At 45.0% G+C, this 23,220-nt stretch overlaps 1 protein-coding gene across 2 annotated transcripts in view; it reads left to right on the top strand.

Moving 5' to 3' along the window:
• LOC115083538 (gastrula zinc finger protein XlCGF52.1-like) overlaps positions 1-23,220 on the top strand; it is a 41,105-nt gene that overhangs the window by 13,063 nt on the left and 4,822 nt on the right. Inside the window, exon 2 of one of the 2 annotated variants that reach the window (XM_029587421.1) lies at positions 541-667. In XM_029587421.1, the coding sequence (XP_029443281.1) occupies positions 541-667 (127 nt within the window). Of the gene's footprint in view, positions 1-540; positions 668-14,940; positions 15,080-23,220 lie in introns of those variants that run through there. The other variant, XM_029587422.1, reaches the window with a different exon arrangement.

The raw sequence follows: 23,220 nt of genomic DNA, 5'->3' as shown, positions 1-23,220 counted from the left end.
GATTAATTTTGTCATTTCTTCACTTTGCAGAGTCTGTCTCAGGATCATACTATTCCCTTCTGTGGGGGAGGGGGGAACAGAAGGGGAGGGGATGGATTAGGGAGCAGAGTGGCTCTTCTCTGCTTTCCTCTGCTCTGTCTCCTCCCTTCTTCCCTGGAGGATTCCTGCTGTTCTGCTTTTTACATCTGAAAGGAAATAGGAGAACTCCCATTCAAGGCCATTCCCCCCACAAATTAAGCCCTGATGCTCTGTTATACTTTGTGTTATTATACAGGGATTTATTCAGGCAGTGACATTTGATATTCTGTGTCTCTGGTATCGGAGAATCTTTTCACAGATTGATTTGCAGATCCTAGGCTCCATGGAGGAAACTGACTCTAGGGGCAGACCCAGAGGGGAACAATTCTGGCAGTTTCTGGGGGAGAGGGGGGCTGGCATCCTCTGATCCATGATAAAATGTTAGGAGAATAAATCCAGCTGAGATCTGATGCACGCTGAGCCCCTCCTCGTGTCTCTGAGTGTTTCTGATTTGTGTTTCAGGTGCCGGTGACGTTTGAGGACATCGCTGTCTCTTTCTCCCAGGAGGAGTGGGAGTATTTAGATGAAGGGCAGAAGAAGCTTTACAGGGAGGTGATGAAGGAGAATTACGAGACCCTGCTCTCCCTGGGTAAGGATTGCGTTATCTGAATCTTTATCAGACACAGGGCCTGATTTACTGAGGGTCATTATTCCTTTTTCTCCTGACTCTGCTTTCACATTGCTCTGTGTCTGGGCCGGTACCTGAGATTGGCGGTTTGAGTCTTTTTCACTTGAGAGCAACCCCTGCCAGTCAGTCTACAATGTATCCCCTGTTTCTGCTGAGATAAGGAGCCTCAGAACAGACTTCCTCAGCATTTGGGCAGGTCAGTACCCATGAGTGGCTTATGCACCTCTGCCAGCAGATGGAGATAAAGCACAAGCTGATGTCACAGCCACATCAGCCCGTCAGTATTCTCCGTCTCCAACAGATGGTGGACATGCATTTCCCTACTGGGGATTGCCTATGAGTAAAAAAAAAAAAAAGAAAGCAGTTGGAAAGGAGATATCGGAAAGACGAGAGATTTATTTGGCACTGCTTGCCTCCTGAGGTGATACCATGGGGTCGTGCCCTCAGTCCGGTAGCCTTGAGTGGCGTGGACCTAACTTTTTAATTAGCAGTTGCAGGCCGAAAAAGGCTCGGCATTGACAGTTTTCGCCTTCTCCCCCGCAGCCAGGGAAGCTTCAGTAACTGAAAGGTCGCTGTGCTAGTTTAGAGGAATGTGATGATTCCCTTGTTAAAAATTTTCAATGTATTCATCAGAAGGTAGAGAATATGGATAATTTTCCATAGGGTGTTTCGATCTCGGATTTTCTCAGTTTTCCTCCTTGTCCCCTGTTATCTCCTAAGGAAATGTTGAAAGAGCTCTCTAAAGAAATGATTCCTGAGTTCACGAGAGGATGTTACTTTCCTATTAAAAGACGTATATCATTGGTTAAGAGCCATGACGTGGCTTGGGAGCCGGTCTATCTGCTTTCCTAGAACGGTCTGGGTTATTGCCGGAGACTGTTGGACGATCAACCCTGCTGGTTACCTTTGCCAAAGAGGCGGATAAACGATGGCCAGTGAGACTTTTTTTTTTTCACACCCTGGATACTATATCCATTTTCCCGGATGTGGTGAAAGAAAAGAGGCCAGAAGACGAAGCTTTCCGCAGCAAAAACCAAGGGGTCCAGTACCGAGGGTTTTACTTTCAGATTTCCATGTAAATGTTTAATAAAATATCAGGATGTTCATTGTGCATTTACTGATCCTGTGGCAGCTGCAGGAATTGATCCACCCAGCTAGGAAGCCCCCATTGAGTTCAGGTGGTGATTTCTAACGTTTATTCTGTTGCTTTTTTTTTGCTCTCTCCCATAGGTGGGCTGCTTTTGAGGTCTGATGTTTTGGTTTTTATGATTTTTTTTTTCTTCAGTTTTTTATTTTCTCCATTCAGGCAGATTTCTTAAATCAAGATATTCTTGTATGTAATTGATTCTAAAAATTAAAAAGAAAACAAAAAGGCACAGATTCATTCTAATTCTCCCCCATGAAAAGACCCCAAACTCTTTGGATAACTTTGGCAAAAAAAAAAAAGTTTTTTCAAAGCCCAATGCCTTCTGCTCACATATTCGCCGGTTCTGCATGGCGCAATATATTCATGATGGCATTCAGAAGTCAAAGCCCTTACCGCGTTCTCCTGAGCAGGGCAACCACTGCTCCCAATCGCCCCTAGGTGTGAAACAAGCCGTCTTGTACTCTGCTCTGTCTGTGAATCGTTGAATTCTCTTTCACATATCTCCTCAGCCGCCATCTCTGCTAGACCTGTTCATGGCTTTGAGCAAGAAGTGTAACCATTAGGATGTGCACAAGAATCTAGCCGACTTAGGAGACGAGCTCTGAAAGAGAGCCACTTAGATAAATGCCCAAAATGTGGCGGTCCGATCTCTCTTGAGAGCTTCTTTTTTTTTTTTTTTTTTTGTATAAAAGTTTTTATTGGCAATCAAAGCTACATCATAGTAAAAAACAGAACAAGAACCGGAAACATGAATTATAACTCAAATACAAATAAAGTCGTAGAGGTCCATGCACGAAAGGATAAAACCTCGATTGACCAATTTTCATACAGTGTATAAGTATATCCCATCCCCAAAACCCACCCCCCACCCACCCACACACACACAGCGGGACAGCGAAATACAAGTGTGCAAAAAAAAAAAGAAGAAAAAATAAAATGAGGGTGAGATAAGAGTAAAAGTAGAAGGACTAGAAAGGGGGAAAAAGTAATGAGGACAACAGTTTGAGGAAAAATCGCCCAATATGTCCAGAGTGAGGCACCCCAAACTGAAGGATCATGGAGGCACATGAAACAGACTAGGGAAAAACCAAAGGCCAAAAAACATCAGCAAGCTCCAGGGAGCCTCAGAAACGCTCAGGAGGAAGGAGCATGGGGAACTGAGAGTGCCTGAGACCCAAGCCAGTGAACATAATGAACCCATATTTTCTCAAAAATACCCAAACGATCCCTAAGAACAGCAGTAAGTCTACTGAGTTGATAAAAGGTGTGTAACCTATGTTGTATTTTAGCCATGTTCGGCACTGTGGCCCCTTTCCAGTGTAATGCAATTTCCGAGCGAACAGCAATAAAAACATGTCAGAAACCTCTGAGTGTGTTTATTGTGTCCAGGAACTGGAAGGCCTAAGAGCACATGCCAAGGCTCAGCTGCTATCGGGTCCGGGATAAACGTGGACAACCAATCGAACACCTCCCGCCAAACAAGAGCAATCTGCTGGCATTCCCACCATAAATGGTAGTAGGTGCCAGTAATCCCGCACCCCCTCCAACAGCAATCAGATAGGGATGGGCGATACTTATGTAATTGGACCGGGGTATAGTGCCATCTATATATAAGTTTATAACAGTTTTCCTGGAGACCCACCGACACTGAGCATTTATGAGCATTAATATATATAGCATCCCAATCCTGATCGTCCAGCTGACACTGAAAGTCCCGGTCCCACAGACCACGATGACGGGGAGGATCCCTTGCCAGGCCATTAAGAATGCCATACACTTTAGAGATAACGCCTCGTATAGTGGATGCATTCTTGCAGTAGGTTTCAAAAAGGGTACCCTTTAATGTCAAGTCACGTCCACGCAGGCCCCGCTGAACAAAATAGTGCAGCTTTGCATAATGCAAGAAATCTATCGCAGGCAAGGAGTACATTAAGCAAAGCTGATCGCGAGTCAAAAGAGACCCTAACTGTTGGACGTGAGACAAACAAATAAGGCCCCTAGACGCCCACTGACTCAGGGTCGCTGAATTATCCTGGGTAGAATATACTGTGTTAGACCGCATATGGGTCATGGTAAAGTATTTCTCAGGACCAACAAGGGCAAGTTTCCAAGTGCGCCAGACACGAAGAGTCGTGCGGAGCGCAAACGGAAAATAGAGGAGTGGTCCCCACGTAACTTTGGGTTGCCAGGGTAGCGCAGATATGGGGAAATCCCCTAGGAGTGACTGTTCTAAATGCACCCACTGTGGAATGTCATGAGAGCGATGGATAGCAACCAGAGCTCGCAGTTGCGCAGCGGAATAATACCATAACAAGTTTGGCAAGTTAACACCCCCCCTAAGTTTTGGACGATACAACGTGTTCCGTGCCACCCTCGGAGGTCGCTTGCGCCAAATATAGCTGCACAAAATTCGTTGCCATTGTTTGAGAACACTGGTGGGTAAATAAATGGGAATAGTGGTAAAAAAATATAAAAATCTGGGGAGGACATTCATCTTAATGACAGCCAAGCGTCCCAACCAGGAATGCATCTGATTCTGCCAACTACGTAAATCCTGCAGTATTTTTTTTATAAGAGGGTCATAATTCAGGGAGAATAATTGACTGTTGGAAGATCCCAAGCGAACCCCCAAATATTTCAGGGCAGGCTGGGCCCATTTAAACGGAAAGGCTTGTTCTATCAAATGTGCCTCTGAAGGCAATAGAGTTAAATTGAGAAGTTCGGATTTATCATAGTTCACTTTCATGCCGGAGACGGCAGTGAACCGACCCAGCTCTGTCATAACACCCCTAAGGGACGTTTCTGGATCAGTAAGTGTGAGCATCACGTCATCCGCAAAAAGGGAAATTTTAAAATGACGACCGCCCTTCTGGACTCCCACTATATCCTTGGATTCCCGGACGGTCGTGGTGAAGGGTTCTAGGAACAGAGCGAACAAGAGAGGGGACAACGGGCACCCCTGCCTTGTGCCCCGATTAATGGGAAAGGATATACCATAACCCCCATTCGCCTTCACCCGAGCCAAAGGATGGTCGTATAGTTTCGCCAACCAAGACATAAAAGAGGAGCCAAAGGCCATGGACTGCAGGGTTTTAAATAAAAAGGGCCAGTGAACCAAGTCAAAAGCCTTCTCGGCATCTAAGGAGAGAAGGACCGCTGGCTGCCGCTGAGTGTGTACCAAATCAATAATGTCCACTATCCTCCTAACGTTGTCTGCTGCCAGACGACCTGGCACAAAACCCACTTGGTCATTGTGCACTAAGGTGGGCAAGACCCCATTAAGCCGTACTGCTAAAACTCTAGCCAACAATTTAAGGTCTATGTTAATTAGCGAAATGGGTCTATATGAGCTGCATTTAGTGGGATCTCTACCCGGCTTGGGAAGCACTGTTATCCCTGCGGTATTGGAATCACTACCGAGAGAGGCACCCTGTAAGAGAGAGTTAAAGGCGTCCGTTAGGGGACCCACTAATATATGTGCAAATTTGCGGTAGTAGGAGCCCGTGAATCCATCGAGGCCCGGGGCCTTGCCTGGCTTTAAGCGTTTGATAGCCTGATGGACCTCATCCTGGTCAATGGGTTTGTCTAAATATGCCCTCTGCGAATCCGTGAGCTTAGGTAACTGGACCGAACGGAGATAGTCATCGATAGCAGTGTCAGTTACCACGCCATCAGGGGCATACAACTGGGCATAAAATTTAGTAAAAGCTTGCCGGATACCATCAGAGGTGGTAATGTGAGATCCAGTCCCAGAGTCCAATTTTTCAATAGTTGTTATGGCCCTGGCTGCACGCAGTCTATGTGCAAGATAACGCCCCGCCTTGTTACCCCCTTCAAAAAACTGTTGTTTTAATAAAAGGAGACGATGACTGATAGCTTCATCGTCTAGTGAGCTAAGTTGACTCTTAATTTGTAATATGCGGCGGTAGACTGCTTGAGAGGAGGTGGCAATATGTTGTTTAGTTAAGGCTTCCAGGTCGGACAGTAATGTAAGCCTAGACTGGGCCCTAGTTTTGTTACAATAGGCAGCCTGCGATAGAAAGTGTCCCCTCATGACAGCCTTAGAACACTCCCATATAAGCAAAGGACCAGTGCCCTCAGTAGTATTCTCCTGGAAGTAATGTTGTAAATGAGATTCCATTTTAGTGAGAAATCCCTGATCTTTAAGGAGGCCCTCGTTAAGACGCCATGGTCGGTATCCTGGGTCTGAATCATGGAAGGCAACCTCAATCCAAATGGGAGCATGATCAGACCAGGTAATGGGTTCTATCCCTGTCTGGAGTACTCGGGCCTGAATCTGCACTGAAACAAATAAATAGTCGATTCTAGTATAGCTACCATGAGGAGTAGAGTAGAAGGTGTAGGATCTAGAGTGCGGGTAGCGTCGCCGCCAAATATCAACAACGCACCATTTGGTCAGGAAGCGACACCATCTCGTACGAAATCTGGTGGGTAGCCCCGCACCAGTACTGTGATCCATTTTAGGAGACAAGGTGGCGTTAAAATCGCCTCCCAGGACCAGGTCCCCCTCTAAATGTTGTTGTAAAAGATGGTCAAGTGAACTAAGAAACGCCACCTGACCTGTATTTGGAAAATAAACGTTAAGAAGGGAAATAACACTGGTACCCACCCTAATCTGTAGAAAAATATACCTGCCCTGTGGGTCAGTAATGGTAAGCAGGACTTCATGCACACAGGTATTAGAAATCAGTATCCCCACTCCCACATACTTGTGAGCCTTGGAGCTAGCTGCCCAACATGCAGTAGAAAAATTTGGAAAGGTCAGCAGCCGCTCATGGTGCCTACGCACGTGAGTCTCCTGCAGGAAGGCTATGCCCACCTTCTGACGCTGGAACTCCCTAGCAAGTAACGAACGCTTGCGGGGGGTGTTCAACCCTTTCACATTAAGTGAGAGAATCTTAGTAGCCATTGGTCATAGAAAAACAGCTAGCCAAGAAAGATATTGAGATTTCCCCAACCCATTGCACAACCAAAGTGAAAAGAGATACCCCCATCCAAACCCCCTCCATCCAGAATAACAGAGAAAAAACAAATGTCCCCGTGTGTGTTCCCATAATTACACCGTATCCCAGCATCCGCCCCAGGGATACACAGATAATGGGAGCCGTGGTCTCCCGATATACAGCAGCTACAAACCCCCAAAACTCTCCCTCCCCCGAGCCCGCAGCCTAAAGTAAGCACAAAACAAAAACCTAGACAAGAAACCCACTTGCTTAACAAAAATGTAGTGTACCAGAAGAAACCACACATTCAGCCTGGCATGGGAATAATAAAGAGTCTCTGGAAAAAGTCAGTCCAAAAACAACAACAAGTCCGCACCTCTGTTATAAAGCAGCAACACAGAAGTGAAACCCACAAGTGTAGAGAAAAAAAAAACTGTTCAAAATAAGATTTCACCCTAGGTCCTTCTGTGGGGAGCGGCGAACATCAGATTGCCTCCTCAGCCTCTTTCCCCCCTTGTCTGCTCGTTGCCAACGAGGGGTGGCGTCCAGTTTTCCCAGGGAAACCGCCATCTTAGGAACCTGGAACGTGGCTGGAATTTGTGCCTTGTGAAAGGCTTCCGCAGCATCAGCCAAAGTTTTAATCCTATAGGTAACTCCTTGAGCCTGAAAAAGCAGGCCAAAAGGGAAAGTCCAACGATACTTGATATCCTTGGAGCGTAACGCAGCTGTGGCCTCTCGCAAGGCATACCGTTTCTGAAGGGTGACGGGTGCAAGGTCCTGAAAAACGGAGATAGTCAGATTGCGCCAATGTATGTCCTTCTGTGAGCGAGAAGCAGCATACACCCTTTCCTTTGTCAGGAAGCTATGAAAGCAGATGACTAAGTCACGGGGTTGCTGATCCCGACGCTGACCCAGCGCACGATGGGCCCGCTCCAAGCGCACCTCTGGGGGATCGGCCGGTAAGTCATCATTACTATCCGGGCCACCAAGGAGCAAATGCTGGCAGATTTGGGTAGCCACAAGCGCCGCATCGGAAAATTCAGGAGTCTCAGGGACGCCCCTAATACGGAGATTAGCCCTCCTGTTTCTATTTTCCAGGTCCTCTATTTTCTCCTGAAGCTCCAAAATATCAGACTGATATTGGGTGCCCTGAGTTTGTAGCGTGTTGAGGGCCTCGCCATGAGATTCCACCCGGTTTTCTACGTCAGCGACCCTGTGCCCCATAGCCGCCAAATCTTCTTTTAGATCTGCTACAGATGCCATAATGTCCTGTTTATGCTGCTTCATATCTTTTCTGAGGTCCATAAACCATTGCCGTACCTCCGTCCTTGTGAGATAATCAGCTGTCGAGGGAGCAGCCTCGCCGGGCGCCGGCGCGCGCGTTTCCTCGGCCTCTTCACCTTCCCCCGTGCTGAAGTCGCCGTCCGAGGCGCCATCTTGCTCCGGGCCCGGCGGTAACTTGTTATAAGAAAATTGCCGAAGATCGGCTGGTTTTCGCTTGGTGGCCATCATAAAAGGTACGCGGACCCTGAATGCAAGTGTTCCAGGCAACTTTGCAAAAAATCTACCTGGTTCGCTGCCTTTAGAGCGGATAGCGGGCTCGTGGGGGAGCGGAGCTCAAGAGCTATGCGTCTGCCCTCATCGGCTGCGTTAACCACGCCCCTCTTGAGAGCTTCTGAGCAGCTGTCCATGCCGTGTCGCTTCTGTCCACCCAAGCAACCGTCCTTCCACGGATGGCCCTGTCGGTCTTCTCGACAGTACTGCCCGCCGCCCTTTTCAGCAGCATCTTCCATCCAGGTCTCAACAAAGAGAACGCCAGCAGCCAAAAAAAGCCACTCAACAGGCTCAGCCCAAACTGAGGCCTAGTTTTTGATCCCGCTGAATGAAGCCACATTCCCCCACTTTCCTAGTGTGGGGGGGAAGGATAGAATCCAGCATTTCAAGGCGAAGTGGCGTCAGATTGCTAAGCACCCTGGAACCTCCGAACTGTGCAGGCTGGTTACCGGTGGCATTTCTCCGGGCTACTGTCCCAGCCTCACTGTTTTTTTGACGCTCCATCCAGATTCATCTCTTCTGCCACAGCTTCTCCAGCTACATGGGATAGAGCCACTCTCTGCATCCCAACTTACGCAAGGCTGATATTCTTGATACTTCCTCATCCCCCAAGAAATCGGGGCTTGAGATGTCTGAACAAATACGTTCTTTGAGAGAAACTCAAAACTGAACGCTCTCAGCAGGATTCTCCCTTACATTCAGAAGGACAAACGCATGTAGTCTAGGGATGTAAAGGCTACGTATGTTCACATACCCATCCATCTTCATACTGGAACTACCTCTGCTGTCAGGTGGATTCTTCCCATTAGCAGTACACCCTACTCCTGGTTTAGCCAGTCTGCCCAACATTTGTTTCTGGTTGTAACAGCTGCTCCGTGCAGATTAATCCCATGCATTCAGGTAAGGGAGTAATGTTGCACATCCCGAGCTGCAGTGTTTGTCCCATGCCCTTGTATTAGTAAACTGATCGAAATTGTTACCCTCTGAAATAGGAAGATTTAGTAAAACTGATTTCATGCAAGGTGCCAATTTGTAACCCTGTCACTTTCTCTACAGAAATATAACCTTCCTGCCAAAATGACAAAAGCAGGGAGTAGCTTGCTTGTTACGGCGGTTACTACCCCAAACCTAATAAGCCTGATACTTCACTTTCAATGCATATCCGGCATACTCTCTGCTTCAACGGCAGGGGAGAAAGACCAATATTTCACTTTCAATTCATATCCAGCATACTCTCTGCTTCAATGGCAGAGGGAATGAAGAAAAGTGGATCTATATACAGAGAACTGAATTACATAGTCTGGGTTAACAAATAAGCATAGGTGAAGCTTGCTTATTGCTGTGGTTACTACCCCTAACTAATTAAGCTAGATATTTCACTTAGAGGCAGCTCCAACATGGCTCTCTCATTAATGGTGGGGGTGGAAGGGAAATAGAACCAAAAGATTACTAAGAGCCAAGAGTAACAGATAAGTATGAAAAAAAAAAAAGTGCGAAGCTTGCTGGGCAGACTGGATGGGCCGTTTGGTCTTCTTCTGCCGTCATTTCTATGTGTCTATGTTTCTTTGTTTAGACGCACAACTCCACCAAATATGGTAGAAAGCCCCCGTCGCCCTGCATAAAACCTCCAACAACTATTGCTAGCTTTGTGGTACATGTGATGAAGTCTCTCAGGCGTCAGACACCACCTAAACAATAATTTATAAGAGTTTCCCAAAATACCCATGGAGATGGAACTCTTAGCTGGGCGTAAAAAATTCCGGTCCCATTCTTTCTCAGTAAGTGGTGCTACATCTCTCTCCCCGGCCACTATGGGAGATGGTTTTCTCCATAACTCTTTATTTAATAAATATTTTGGAAATCCCACCTTTTTCAATTTTGTCGGCCATGGAGCAATATCCCTCTAAAACAGTTCTCCGCTTGACGAGGTCCTGACGTACTACCGGAGAAAGTAAAAAGTGCCTTAATTGGGCATAACGCATGAAACCTTTTGTTTATCTAAGATGAATTTGCTTTTAAACTCTTCCCATGAAAATATACAGCTACCCTCTCAAACCTGCCCAAGGGAAAAGATTTTATTTATTTATTTAACACTTTTTTATACCGACCTTCATAGTAATAACCATATCGGATCGGTTTACATAGAACAAGGGTATAACTGAAGCTGAATAAGGCAAAGTTACATTTAACAAGGAGTAAAAACTTGGAAGCTTAAATAGCTGGAAGAAGGTAAAGGCAGGAAGTAATTGTAACATGATACAATAAAGAATATGGGTTAAAGCTTAAGGTGCTTTAACTTGGAGGTGCCAGCGTCCATCGTTCGAGAGGATAAAAGACCATTGGACCAGGTGAGAATAATGGCGACTACACCCAGGTCCTATCCTGACATAGCTCCAAACCTGGAGAGTAGTCAAGATTATGAGAAATAGAGGTACCAGAGAAATAGTGTCCCGTCCCCCCCCCCCCCTCCGTAGCAACCAGAGACGCGAGGTGTTGAGTGCTAGGAGGCATTTCCCGTACGGGCTGCCACATCTGCTTAGGCTGCCAGAGGTATCTCTCCCGCTAAACTCTGCTCCATGGGCACCCATCGTTTCTGTTCCCTCTGCCCGTGCCAGTCAACCATCACTCGTAGCTGAGCTGAGGCCTAGTACCAAACCGAATTTGGCACCCCCAATCCACCTCTACCCTTTTGGACACCAGAGGAGGATGTCTCTTCCAAATGAAAGAGAACCAACATTTCTGCCATTGTTTTAGCAGTTTGGGTGAGATAAGAATTGGCAAGGTTTGGAAAAAGATAGAAAAGAAAGAGATAAGAGAGTCATTTTTATGATTGCCAATTTCCCAAGCCACAATAACTCTGAACTTTCCCAGTGTACTAGATCCTTATATAAGGTGTCCACCAGGGGAGTATAATTATGCGCAAATAGATCCTTTATATTCCGGCCCAAGTAGAGCCCTAAATACTTAAGTAGAGGCCATCTAAAAGGAAAGGCATTATACAAGGTTGCAAGAGAATTCGGTGGTACAGAAACATTTAAGATGTCAGATTTCTCAAAATTGATTTTAAAACTGGATAACTTGCTAAACCTATGGAGCTCAGACATTACCTCCTTTAAAGACTCCTGTGGCTGTGAGAGGGTGAACATAATATCAGCAATCAAAGGCTTATAGATCTTCTCTCCGATTGTGACTCCTTGAATATCCTTATTTCCCCTCATTCTAGCCGCAAGAGGTTCAAAGAATAAGGCAAACCTACCTACTCGTTATTCAGCTTTAAAGACTTTAAGAACTCAACAAATTAAGATACAGGCCCAGCAGCGAGATGGGGGCTATCCAGTCCACAGCATTAAGTGCCACGTGTATGGTTATCCACCTGTTAGTAAGGGAGTTTTAAGTGTGCACCTGGTGCATAGAGCTTCCGGCTCTCAGAGAATGAGTCTGATCTCTGGAGGCCAGAGTGGCAGACCTGAAGAAAATGAGGCAGACCTAGCGTTGCATAGAGGAGACCTTAAGAGACAGAGCAGAGCACGTTCAACTCCAATCTAGAAGCCCTTGTGCTGCTTTGGAAGACCAAAATCATCTGGAAGGAAACCATCACTGTGGTACGGCTGGAAGTGATCCTGTAACTAGGATCTGCCCTTCAGGTGATGCTTTACCCTCATACACAGAGGATGTACCCAGGAGGGGAAGGGTTGGGATGGCTGCTGCAGAAGGTGATTCATCATAGTTCAGAGGGAGGTATCTTCCAAGGATATTGACTATTGGGCCGATACAGTACAGTGCACTCCGGCGGGGCACACTGTTAACCCGTGATTGGACGCGCGTTTTCGACGCAATAGCGTTACCCCTTATTCAGTAAGGGGTCGAAAATGCGCGTCCAACCCCCCCCGAACCTAATAGTGCCCGCAACATGCAAATGCATGTTGATGGCCTTATTAGATATTCCCGCGCAATTCAGAAAGGAAAATGTGCAGCCAAGCCGCACATTTTACTTTCAGAAATTAGTGCCTACCCAAGGGTAGGCGTTAATTTCTGCCGGCGCCAGGGAAGTGCACAGAAAAGCAGTAAAAACTGCTTTTCTGTGCACCCTCCGACTTAATATCATGGCGATATTAAGTCAGAGGTCCCAAAAGTTACAAAAAGTTAAAAAAAAAACAAAACAAAACAAACATTTGAAGTCTGCTCGCGGGTTGAAAACCGGACGCTTAATTTTGCTGGCATCCGGTTTCTGAACCCGGGGCTGTCGGCAGGTTTGAGAACAGATGCTGGCAAAATTGAGCGTCGGCTGTCAAACCCGCTGAAAGCCGCTGCTCCTGTCCAAAAAGAGGTGCGCTAGTGTCCCTAGCGCCTCTTTTACCACCGGACCTAATTTGAATACAGAATCGTGCGCACAGGAAAGCGGGCGTTTGCCCGCTCTCCCGTGGACTTTACTGTATTGGCCCGTAAGTAAGTTAGTTAAAATGTACTAAGAGACAGGGTGGTAAAAGCTGAAAAGTCCAAACTGCCCCTATCATCCAATAAACAGGTTGTAGGTTCATATATAAAAATATAAAATATTTATAAATAAAACATAAAATATAAAATATATATAAAAAATAAATTAAATATAAAATTAAATATAAATTAAAAAATTAAAAAAATAAATAAAAAATAGAAAAATAGAAATACAAAAAACTTTAAAATGTCTATGCAAATGCCAGAAGTCTGAAAAATAATACTGGAGAATTAGCACTGAATGGCACTGAAGGAAGATGCAGACATAATTGGCATCTCAGAGACCTAGTGGAGGGAGGAGAACCAATGGGATTCAGTGAAACCAGGGTACACATTATATCGACAGGACAGTGCAGATAACATTTATTTATTTAACATTTTTTGTATACCGCCGCTCAGGGTCCATCGAAACGGTTCACAACAGGTTAAAAATACAGATATCCTAATACCTAAAATACATTGTAAACTTCTAAGATATACCTAACAAGAAAAAGAAAGAAACATTGGTGGCACTATATATATAGAATGGCATAGAGGCAAGCTGGATAAAGGTTTTGCAGGAAGCAAACTTCACTTTGTAATCTTTATGGATTGAAATTCCCTTCTGGGGAAGGACCAAAGAGCCTTAGAATCCCTGGGCCGTAAGGTCTTCCAAGGGGCAATGCTCATTGCCCGGATAGCAGCATACCAGTTGTACATGACCCAGCAACTGAACATGCTTTATTGCATTGCCTTGTAAAGAAAGGAGAGATGGAGTGGTGGGAGATTAGATAGAGATTTAAATATTGGAAAGGTATTAATGCACAAGAACATAAGAAACTTCAGGAGCAGGCAAGCTGGACTTGTCTGCCGGCGACTAATGGACCTGGCTATCCCAGCCAGGGTAGCTACGTGCTTGTTGGGCAGGAACGCCTTGACCACAGTGGTGTCCAGAACCGCACTGATGAAACTGAGCCACTGGGATGGTGTCAGTTGGGATTTCAGGAAATTGACGAGGAACCCCAGTGATTGGAGGAGCCCCACTGTTGAGTTCAGGGACTAAAGGGCTCCCTCCCCCAAAGAACTGCTGAGGCCAATCGTCCAGATATGGGAACACAATCACCCCCTAGCAGCGCAAGTGTGCTCCCACCTCTGCCAGGCACTTTGTGAAGACCCGGGATGCAGAGGCGAGCCCGAAGGGAAGAACCCTGTACTGGAAATGCTAATGGCCTACCACAAAGCGTAGATATTTCCGATGAGGTGGAAAGATGGCGATGCGTGCGTAGGCATCCTGTAGATCAAGAGAGCAGAGCCAGTCCCCCTGATGGAGAAGCAGGAGTAAACTGCCCAAGGATACCATTTTGAACCACTCCCTCCGGAGGTCGAGGATGGGTCGGAAGCCGCCTGTTCTCTTTGGAATGAGAAAATACCTGGAATAGAACCCTCGGCTGCACGGGGAACCGGTTCAACGGCTCTGGACTGTGGCAGGGCCAAGAGTTCTAATTCTAGGGTTGTTGCGTGTTCCACTGGGCTCCATGCCAGAGAGGGAGAGGAATCTGGTGGGACATTGAGAAGGTTTAGGTGGTAACCCCATGTGATGATGGATAAGACCCATCGATTGGTGGTCATGGGGGTCCAGCTTCTTGTGAATAGGCAGAGTTGGCCCCCGACTGGTGGATCGGACTGTGCGAGCCGTAGCGTTAGGCTGCAGCTTTTCCTGCGCCAGTCAAAACCCAGCCGCAGAGCCGGGCTGAAGCGCTGGCTGAGTCTGAGGTACTCAGTGTAGGTGGCTCTTTCGGGCCGGGTGAGCGGGTGAGGCTGGAGGATAGTATCTCCATTGCCTGTCGAATGGCTTCCCTGGAGTCCCTACAAGGCTCTCTACGGGTTGCCGAAGAGGGATCCGAGGTAGTAGTAGATGAAACCCTGCATCCGTTATGGTGATCTTTTAAACTGATTCATTGCATCTCAGACTTTGTCCCCAAACTGGTTCTCTCCTGTACAGGGTATGTTGGCCAGCTTTTCCTGGACCTCTGGGCAAAGATCGAAGGCCTTCAGCCAAGCCCAGCACCAGGCACTAATACCGGCCGCTGCTCTCACCTCATGCTCTCTGGTCTCAAATCCTTTCTGAACAATGGATTCCAAGCCCTCTTGGGACTGCTGCGGGAGACCTTCCTGCTTCCAGAGGTTCTGGTTGTACTGGTTCATGTACATAATTTCATTATGGAATCTTTATGGGTAGGTTTCAATTTAAGGGTATTACATAATAAATCTAAAACCACATTTATCTCTTATATCTATAATTTTTAAATATAACTAGGTGAACAATATTACTTCATGAGTGACCAGCAATAGGACTAAAAATAGTCACTAAAATCAGGGGTAATTGAATGTTCTTTTTTTTTTTAAATTTTTAATGTAATGTTTGTTTATATATTTGGAAATAATGAATAATGTACAATAATATTCTGGTTCTCAAAAAAATTGCACATGAATATATGGATCAATTGAAAAATATTGTACAGCTATCCAAAATGTATTATATGCAACATGTAACATATCAAATGCAATCAAACATCCACAGGTTGAAGATATAAGAATGAGAATGAATAAAGTATAATAATAAGCTAAAAATACAGTGGTCAAACGTGTCAGTTGGACCGTTAGATGATCGAGGGGTTAAAGGGGCACTTAGAGAAGATAAGGCCATCGCAGAAAGATTAAATGATTTCTTTGCTTCGGTGTTTACTGAAGAGGATGTTGGGGAGGTACCCGTAATGGAGAAGGTTTTCATGGGTAATGATTCAGATGGACTGAATCAAATCACGGTGAACCTAGAAGATGTGGTAGGCCTGATTGACAAACTGAAGAGTAGTAAATCACCTGGACCGGATGGTATACACCCCAGAGTTCTGAAGGAACTAAAAAATGAAATTTCAGACCTATTAGTAAAAATTTGTAACTTATCATTAAAATCATCCATTGTACCTGAAGACTGGAGGATAGCAAATGTAACCCCAATATTTAAAAAGGGCTCCAGGGGCGATCCGGGAAACTACAGACCGGTTAGCCTGACTTCAGTGCCAGGAAAAATAGTGGAAAGTGTTCTAAACATCAAAATCACAGAACATATAGAAAGACATGGTTTAATGGAACAAAGTCAGCATGGCTTTACCCAGGGCAAGTCTTGCCTCACAAATCTGCTTCACTTTTTTGAAGGAGTTAATAAACATGTGGATAAGGTGAACCGGTAGATATAGTATACTTAGATTTTCAGAAGGCGTTTGACAAAGTTCCTCATGAGAGGCTTCTAGGAAAAGTAAAAAGTCATGGGATAGGTGGCGATGTCCTTTCATGGATTGCAAACTGGCTAAAAGACAGGAAACAGAGAGTAGGATTAAATGGGCAATTTTCTCAGTGGAAGGGAGTGGACAGTGGAGTGCCTCAGGGATCTGTATTGGGACCCTTACTGTTCAATATATTTATAAATGATCTGGAAAGAAATACGACGAGTGAGATAATCAAATTTGCAGATGACACAAAATTGTTCAGAGTAGTTAAATCACAAGCAGATTGTGATAAATTGCAGGAAGACCTTGTGAGACTGGAAAATTGGGCATCCAAATGGCAGATGAAATTTAATGTGGATAAGTGCAAGGTGATGCATATAGGGAAAAATAACCCATGCTATAATTACACGATGTTGGGTTCCATATTAGGTGCTACAACCCAAGAAAGAGATCTAGGTGTCATAGTGGATAACACATTGAAATTGTCGGTTCAGTGTGCTGCGGCAGTCAAAAAAGCAAACAGAATGTTGGGAATTATTAGAAAAGGAATGATGAATAAAACGGAAAATGTCATAATGCCTCTGTATCGCTCCATGGTGAGACCGCACCTTGAATACTGTGTACAATTCTGGTCGCCGCATCTCAAAAAAGATATAATTGCGATGGAGAAGGTACAGAGAAGGGCTACCAAAATAAGGGGAATGGAACAACTCCCCTATGAGGAAAGACTAAAGAGGTTAGGACTTTTCAGCTTGGAGAAGAGATGACTGAGGGGGGATATGATAGAGGTGTTTAAAATCATGAGAGGTCTAGAACGGGTAGATGTGAATCGGTTATTTACTCTTTCGGATAGTAGAAAGACTAGGGGACACTCCATGAAGTTAGCATGGGGCACATTTAAAACTAATCGGAGAAAGTTCTTTTTACTCAACGCACAATTAAACTCTGGAATTTGTTGCCAGAGAATGTGGTTCGTGCAATTAGTATAGCTGTGTTTAAAAAAGGATTGGATAAGTTCTTGGAGGAGAAGTCCATTACCTGCTATTAAGTTCACTTAGAGAATAGCCACTGCCATTAGCAATGGTTACATGGAATAGACTTAGTTTTTGGGTACTTGCCAGGTTCTTATGGCCTGGATTGGCCACTGTTGGAAACAGGATGCTGGGCTTGATGGACCCTTGGTCTGACCCAGTATGGCATTTTCTTATGTTCTTATGTTCTTATGTCAGTCTGTTCATTGGTTTACATCACCACTGAAGGTGCATTAGAGGCAGAAGTCTCCAAGCTGCAGGAAGCATTCCATCTTTCCATAAAAGATATGGTGACTATGTCCAGTTAAATTTGGGAAGATGTTGGTGTTTTGGGGCCGTTATCTTGTACATTGCACACATTATGTCCAGTTTCCGTAACAATGAGTGGGCACCATAGACTGTTTCCAGGTGGCCGCCAGGAGCCATCGTGCCCCCAAACAGAACTGATTGATTAGTATACTTTCAAACCTGGAACCGTCAACGGGAACGTTCAAGAGACCCTGGGCCGGGGTCAATTCCAGCTGTCTTTGTAGAGTGCATTGTATGATGTCCTGCTCATCAGACCACAGCCTCTTTACTTTAGGGCATTCCCACCACATATGTAGGTAAGATCCAATTTGTCCACAACCTTTCCAACACACAGCATCGCTGCACAGTTTGGCTTTATACAGCCTTCTGGGTATGAGGTGCCAGCGAAATAGTATCTTATAACCATTTTCAGTAATGGAAGAAGAGACAGAGCACCTCTTAGTGTGGAGAAATATTTGATCCCATTCCTCATCGGAAAGAGAAATACCCAATTCTCCCTCCCATTTGTGTGTGTAATTTGGCCTGCCCACCAAAGACCCCTGTAACATATTATACATTTTTCATAAACCACCCTTCATGCGATCTGCGTGTTCACACCATCCCTCAAATGAGACTTTCCTTTAATTAGTTTTCCCTGGATATCCTCCTGCCGATCAAACTGTCGAAGTTGCAAGTAGGAGAAAACGGCAGATGGTGATAACTGATATAATTCCTGAATGCGATCAAATGTCATTATGCCGTCTTTGTCTCTGATCTGGCCCAGGGTAATCACTCCCTTGCTCTTCCATTCGCAAAATAACAAGGAATCCCACCCCAGGGAGAATTTAGTGTTATGGAATAAATGTGTTAGAGAAATATTTTCTCGTGCCCACTAGGAGAAATTTCCACTGATTCCAGGTCTGCAGTGTGGTTTTGAGGGGGGGGGGGGGGGGGGGGGAATTTCTCAGTCTATCTTCCATGTCCCCTTGGGTTGCCAAGTGAGGGCTTTAAGAGGGAAAGATCCCAAGATAGCTTGTTCTATGGCCACCCATCTCTGAGTTTCTCCTCGCCTATGCCATGAAATGACGGCAACGAACTGGGCTGCTGCGTAGTACCACTGGAGTTTATGGACTCCCAACCCTCCTCGAAGTTTGTCTATAAAGTATAGCTTGCGCTACCCTAGGGGGTCTCCGCTTCCATATAAACGCAAACAAGCGTTTTTGCCATGTATTTAATATAGCGGTGGGGATATGAATTGGAAGCGATTGAAACAAGTAATTAAATTTGGGAAGTACTGTCATCTTTAGTATCGCTATTCTCCCAGTCCAAGAAATAGGCAAAGATGTCCAGTGTTGTAGATCTCGGAAGACTTTGGCCGTGAGAGGTATGTAATTGAGTTTAAATAGGTCATCTAATTTAGTACCTAATATAATTCCCAAATATTTTATTTTTGACCCCGCCCATTTCAGGAGGAATTGTTGAAGTTGTGTAGCTTGTGCTGTGGGGAGGGAGATGTTTAATACCTCTGACTTGTCAAGGTTTAAACGAAAACCGAAGTGAATTCCAGCAATTTCTCTACAACTCCTGATAAAGACTGTTGAGGGTTGGTTAATATCAACAGAACGTTGTCTGCAAAGAGCAACAACTTGTAGTCTTCTGTCCCCACGTGGATGCCCATGATGGACCGTTCTCCACGAATCTTCGTGGTGCGTGGCTCCAAAAATACCTGCAAATAGCAGGGGAGATAAGGGACATCCCTGCCTTTTTCCTCTAGAAATTGGGAATGGGTTCGAGTAGACCCCATTTACCTTCACCCTAGCCCTCGGATTTTCATAGAGTTTAAGCAGCCAATTTAAGAATTTGGGACCAAAGTTCATCTTTTTCAGGGTTTTAAACCAGAATTGCCAATGAACCATATCAAATGCTTTTTCAGCATCGACAGCTAACAATATGGCCGGGATATGGTTTTGCCTTGTCTTCCATAAAAGATCTATTATTTTCCGGACATTATCTGCCGCTTTCCGCCCTGGAATAAAGCCGGCCTGATCCGGGTGTGTCAGTTTAGTCATCACTCTATTGAGACGTGTTGCTAAAATCTTGGCCAGTAGCTTTAAATCTATATTAATTAGTGATATGGGTCGGTAAGACCTGCACTCCAAGGGGTCTCTTCCCGGTTTCACCAGTATTGTGATACCTGCGACATTAGCTTCAGCAGGAAGGGTACCCCCTTCTCAAAGTGCATTGAAGGCCTCCAGCAAGTAAGGTGATAGATGGTCCGTAAATGTTTTGTAAAACATGCCCGTGTACCCATTGAGACCCGGTGCTTTATTAACTTTGAGAGCTTTGATAGCTTGGTTGAGCTCAGTGGGTATTATAAAGCCCTCAAAATATTGTTTTTCCGTTTTTTGTTAGCATGGGTAAAGTGATATTATCAAGATAAGCCTCGATATTTGCCAGAGATACGTTGGAGTCTGCAGCATATAGCTCACCATAGAATTGTTGAAATCTTTGTGTATCATCTCTGCAGAGTACAATATGGAACATTCTGCCGCTTTGATTCTAGTTATTTGATTTTGTGTTATCTGTTTCTTCAATTTGCGTGCTAATTGCCTACCCTATTTATTGCCCCATTCAAAATATTCTTGTCGCACTAATTGTAATTTATAAGTGATGTCACTTGCTTGTAGTGCCTTCAATGCACTGCGAGCGATCTGGAGCTGATTATAGACTCTAGGTGACAGGGATGCTTTGTGCTGCTTCTCCAAAACAGAAAGATCGGAGAGTAACGCTTTTACTTTTGCCTGGGTTGTCTTTTTTTGATAAGAAGCCTGGGATATGAGTTTACCCCGGAGAACTACATTTAAACATTCCCAAAGTAGGGGTTTCGGATGTGAATTTGTTCCATTAAATTGTTGATACTCATCTATATCTGAGCACAATTTCTGACAAAATGCGTTATCCTCCAATAATGAATCGTTTAGTTTCCAATACTTTAACACCGTCTGTAATTTGTGTGTCTGTATAGACAGCCAGGTCGAGCCGTGGTCTGACCACGTAATGGGGCCTATCCCCAAATCTCTAATTTGGAGGCTGAGCAACTTATCTACTAGAAAATAATCGATGCGGGAGTAAGAGTGATGAGGGTGTGAATAGAAGGTATAATCGTGGGTGGTGGTATTCCTATATCGCCATATATCCAATACATCTCTGTCCCAGATACATTTTTTTAAGGCGTTTGCGTCCCTCGGAAGCCCCTAGTCCTCCCCTGGATGAGTTATCCAAGCGTGGTTGGATGGTGAGATTAAAATCACCCGTAATAAGCAGATGTCCCTCCTCCACTGTGTTCAATACAGTGTCTAATCTATCCAAGAAATCTTGTTGGGCATTATTTGGAGCATATACATTTAGTATAGTATAGATTTCTTTATCTATATCTATTTGTACCAGTAGGAAACGCCCCATGGGATCTGCTACGTCTTTGAGTTCTGTACCCTGAAAATCCTTGTGTAAAAGTGTATTAACACCTGTATATTTCCCCTCCTTGGAGGCCGCTGCGTGGAATTGTCTTGAGTAGAATGGCCACTGAAGTAAATGTTCATATCTTTTCTGCAAATGCGTTTCTTGAATAAGTATAATATCTGCCTTTTGAGTGTTGCGTCTCATGTCTAAGAAGCTGCCGTTTTTGTGGACTGTTTAGGCCCTTCACATTTAAGGACCATAATTTAATGGGTATCATTATCGGTCTAGTCAGACCCCAATCTGCACTCCAGAATGTAGATCCATTCCACCCCATTTTGGTGCCCGCACCCCAATGTTCTTCATCCACTATATAAAGAGCACCCATACCATGACTCATTCCATTCCCTGAGCTATATAGAAAATTTACGCTTGATGTTAGCCTTCTTGCATGCCTTGTATGGTAAACTTTCCACTGAATCCCTCTCCTTCCCTCCCCTCTTCCTCGTGTTTCTTATATGCCACACAGAGTTCAGCCTGCAGCATTTCTGTGTCGGCTATGGGGGTCGAAATCGATCACGGAGCCCGCCCCGCCGTCCCCACACATAACATCAAACTTAGATCAAACCTCAATTAAACTAGAAACCTGAAACATGCCATAAAATTGGAACCAGCAGATCAGGAATCTTGTCCAGATTCTGTCGCCTAGTAATCTTCATTCAGTGCCTTTCCAAGGGTATCATCCCTTCCCTTTGTCCTGGTCGGATGCACTGTTCCCTGAGTTCCTTCTGAGCCTTTTCCCTCCATTGCGGACTCTCTGCCAATGAGGAGTTTCCTTAGGCGCGGAAGATATTAGGCCACCTGAAGTTGTTGTTTTCACGTGGCGTCCCGCTGTTTTTAAGATGGCCGCTGCTTCTGCTACATTTTTAGCTTTAGTGATAGTGCCATCAATAGTGATTGCAATGCCGAACGGGAACAGCCAGCGGTATCGAAAGTTCTCTTTTCTGAGCACCACTGTAATCTCCTTGAATTCCATCTTCTTCTTTAAGGTTAATGGGGAGAGGTCCGTGTAGATCTGTATGTTCTGAGATTCCCCTTCCCACACAGATTGCTTTCTTGCAATTTGGTAGATTTTTTCTTTTATGGGATATCTAGTGAAGCACACTATGATGTCCCTTGGTTTACCGGTGATCCGGGGGCCCAAAGATCTGTGGGCACGTTCCAGCTCTACATCCAGAGCAGGGACTGGTTCCGTATTATTGTCTTTTTGGTATTGTAGGAGAAAAGCACATAACCTCCGGCTGCTTGTCTCACAATCTGCATAAGCCTCCGTGTCTGGTATGCCTCTGAACCTCAAATTATTACGCCTGCTTCTGTTTTCTAAGTCTTCCAGTTTGGCAAGCATGTCTTCTGAGTCATGCGTGACATTTTGTACTGATTTTTGTAGGCTTTCCAGCTTTTCTGATTGTGCATGTCAGTCATCCACTCTTCTCCCTATATTAGCTATGTCTTCTTTTAATTGCTCTATAGAGGATAAAAGTTCTTTTTTATTATCTTTCATTTTTTTTCTGAGGTCCCCGAACCATCTGCGAAATTCGTCTCGCGTTGCGAGATCGGGCACCGGCACCGCCACTCCCCCCATTTCACACTCTCCCTCGGGTACCTGCTCACTCGAGTCCGAGGCCTCAGGCATGCCGACAGGCCCGTCTTCCATGTCGGCGAGTTTAGAGAAAGCAAACTGCTTAAAATCGGATCCTTTCTTTCGCCGGGCCATCTTGGATGATTCCACTTGCAATATCGGGAGGTTTGATGCCTGTGGTTTTTATTTTTAATTGCGGTTTCGGCGAGTGATGGGCTCGGGCTGAACGGGAGCTCTAGGTCACGCGGCCATCTTGCTCCGCGGCGAGAGCACCCCCCCCCCCCCTTGAATGTTCTTCTAAGATACTAATTGACCTTCCCCTTAGTGGAGGTAGTAGTCTATATGTAATAAATGTGATTGGGATGAGTAAGAGGGTGGAAATCAAATCTTTTACTGTTAGCCTAGGAGCGAGTTCTCTCATCTTCTCAGATCAAGTAAGTGACCTTTTGAAAAGACAGATTTGTAACACGGGTAAACATAACTTTAACTAGCTCACAGAATTAATCAGTCTATTTTCCCAGTGCACACACAATTCTAATAATAGCAAACAAAAATACCTTAAAACCTGTACACAATATAAACTAACAGTTAAATCTTGAGAAAAAAATTGCTGGAGGGTTAAAGTGCTTTTTACCAGCAAATCCAATTTACCACCTGCAGGTGAAGGCTCTGCTT

Source organism: Rhinatrema bivittatum, chromosome 2, assembly GCF_901001135.1.
Source record: "Rhinatrema bivittatum chromosome 2, aRhiBiv1.1, whole genome shotgun sequence".
NCBI classification, from domain to species: Eukaryota; Metazoa; Chordata; class Amphibia; order Gymnophiona; family Rhinatrematidae; genus Rhinatrema; species Rhinatrema bivittatum.
This window is presented reverse-complemented; position numbering and strand designations above follow the sequence as displayed.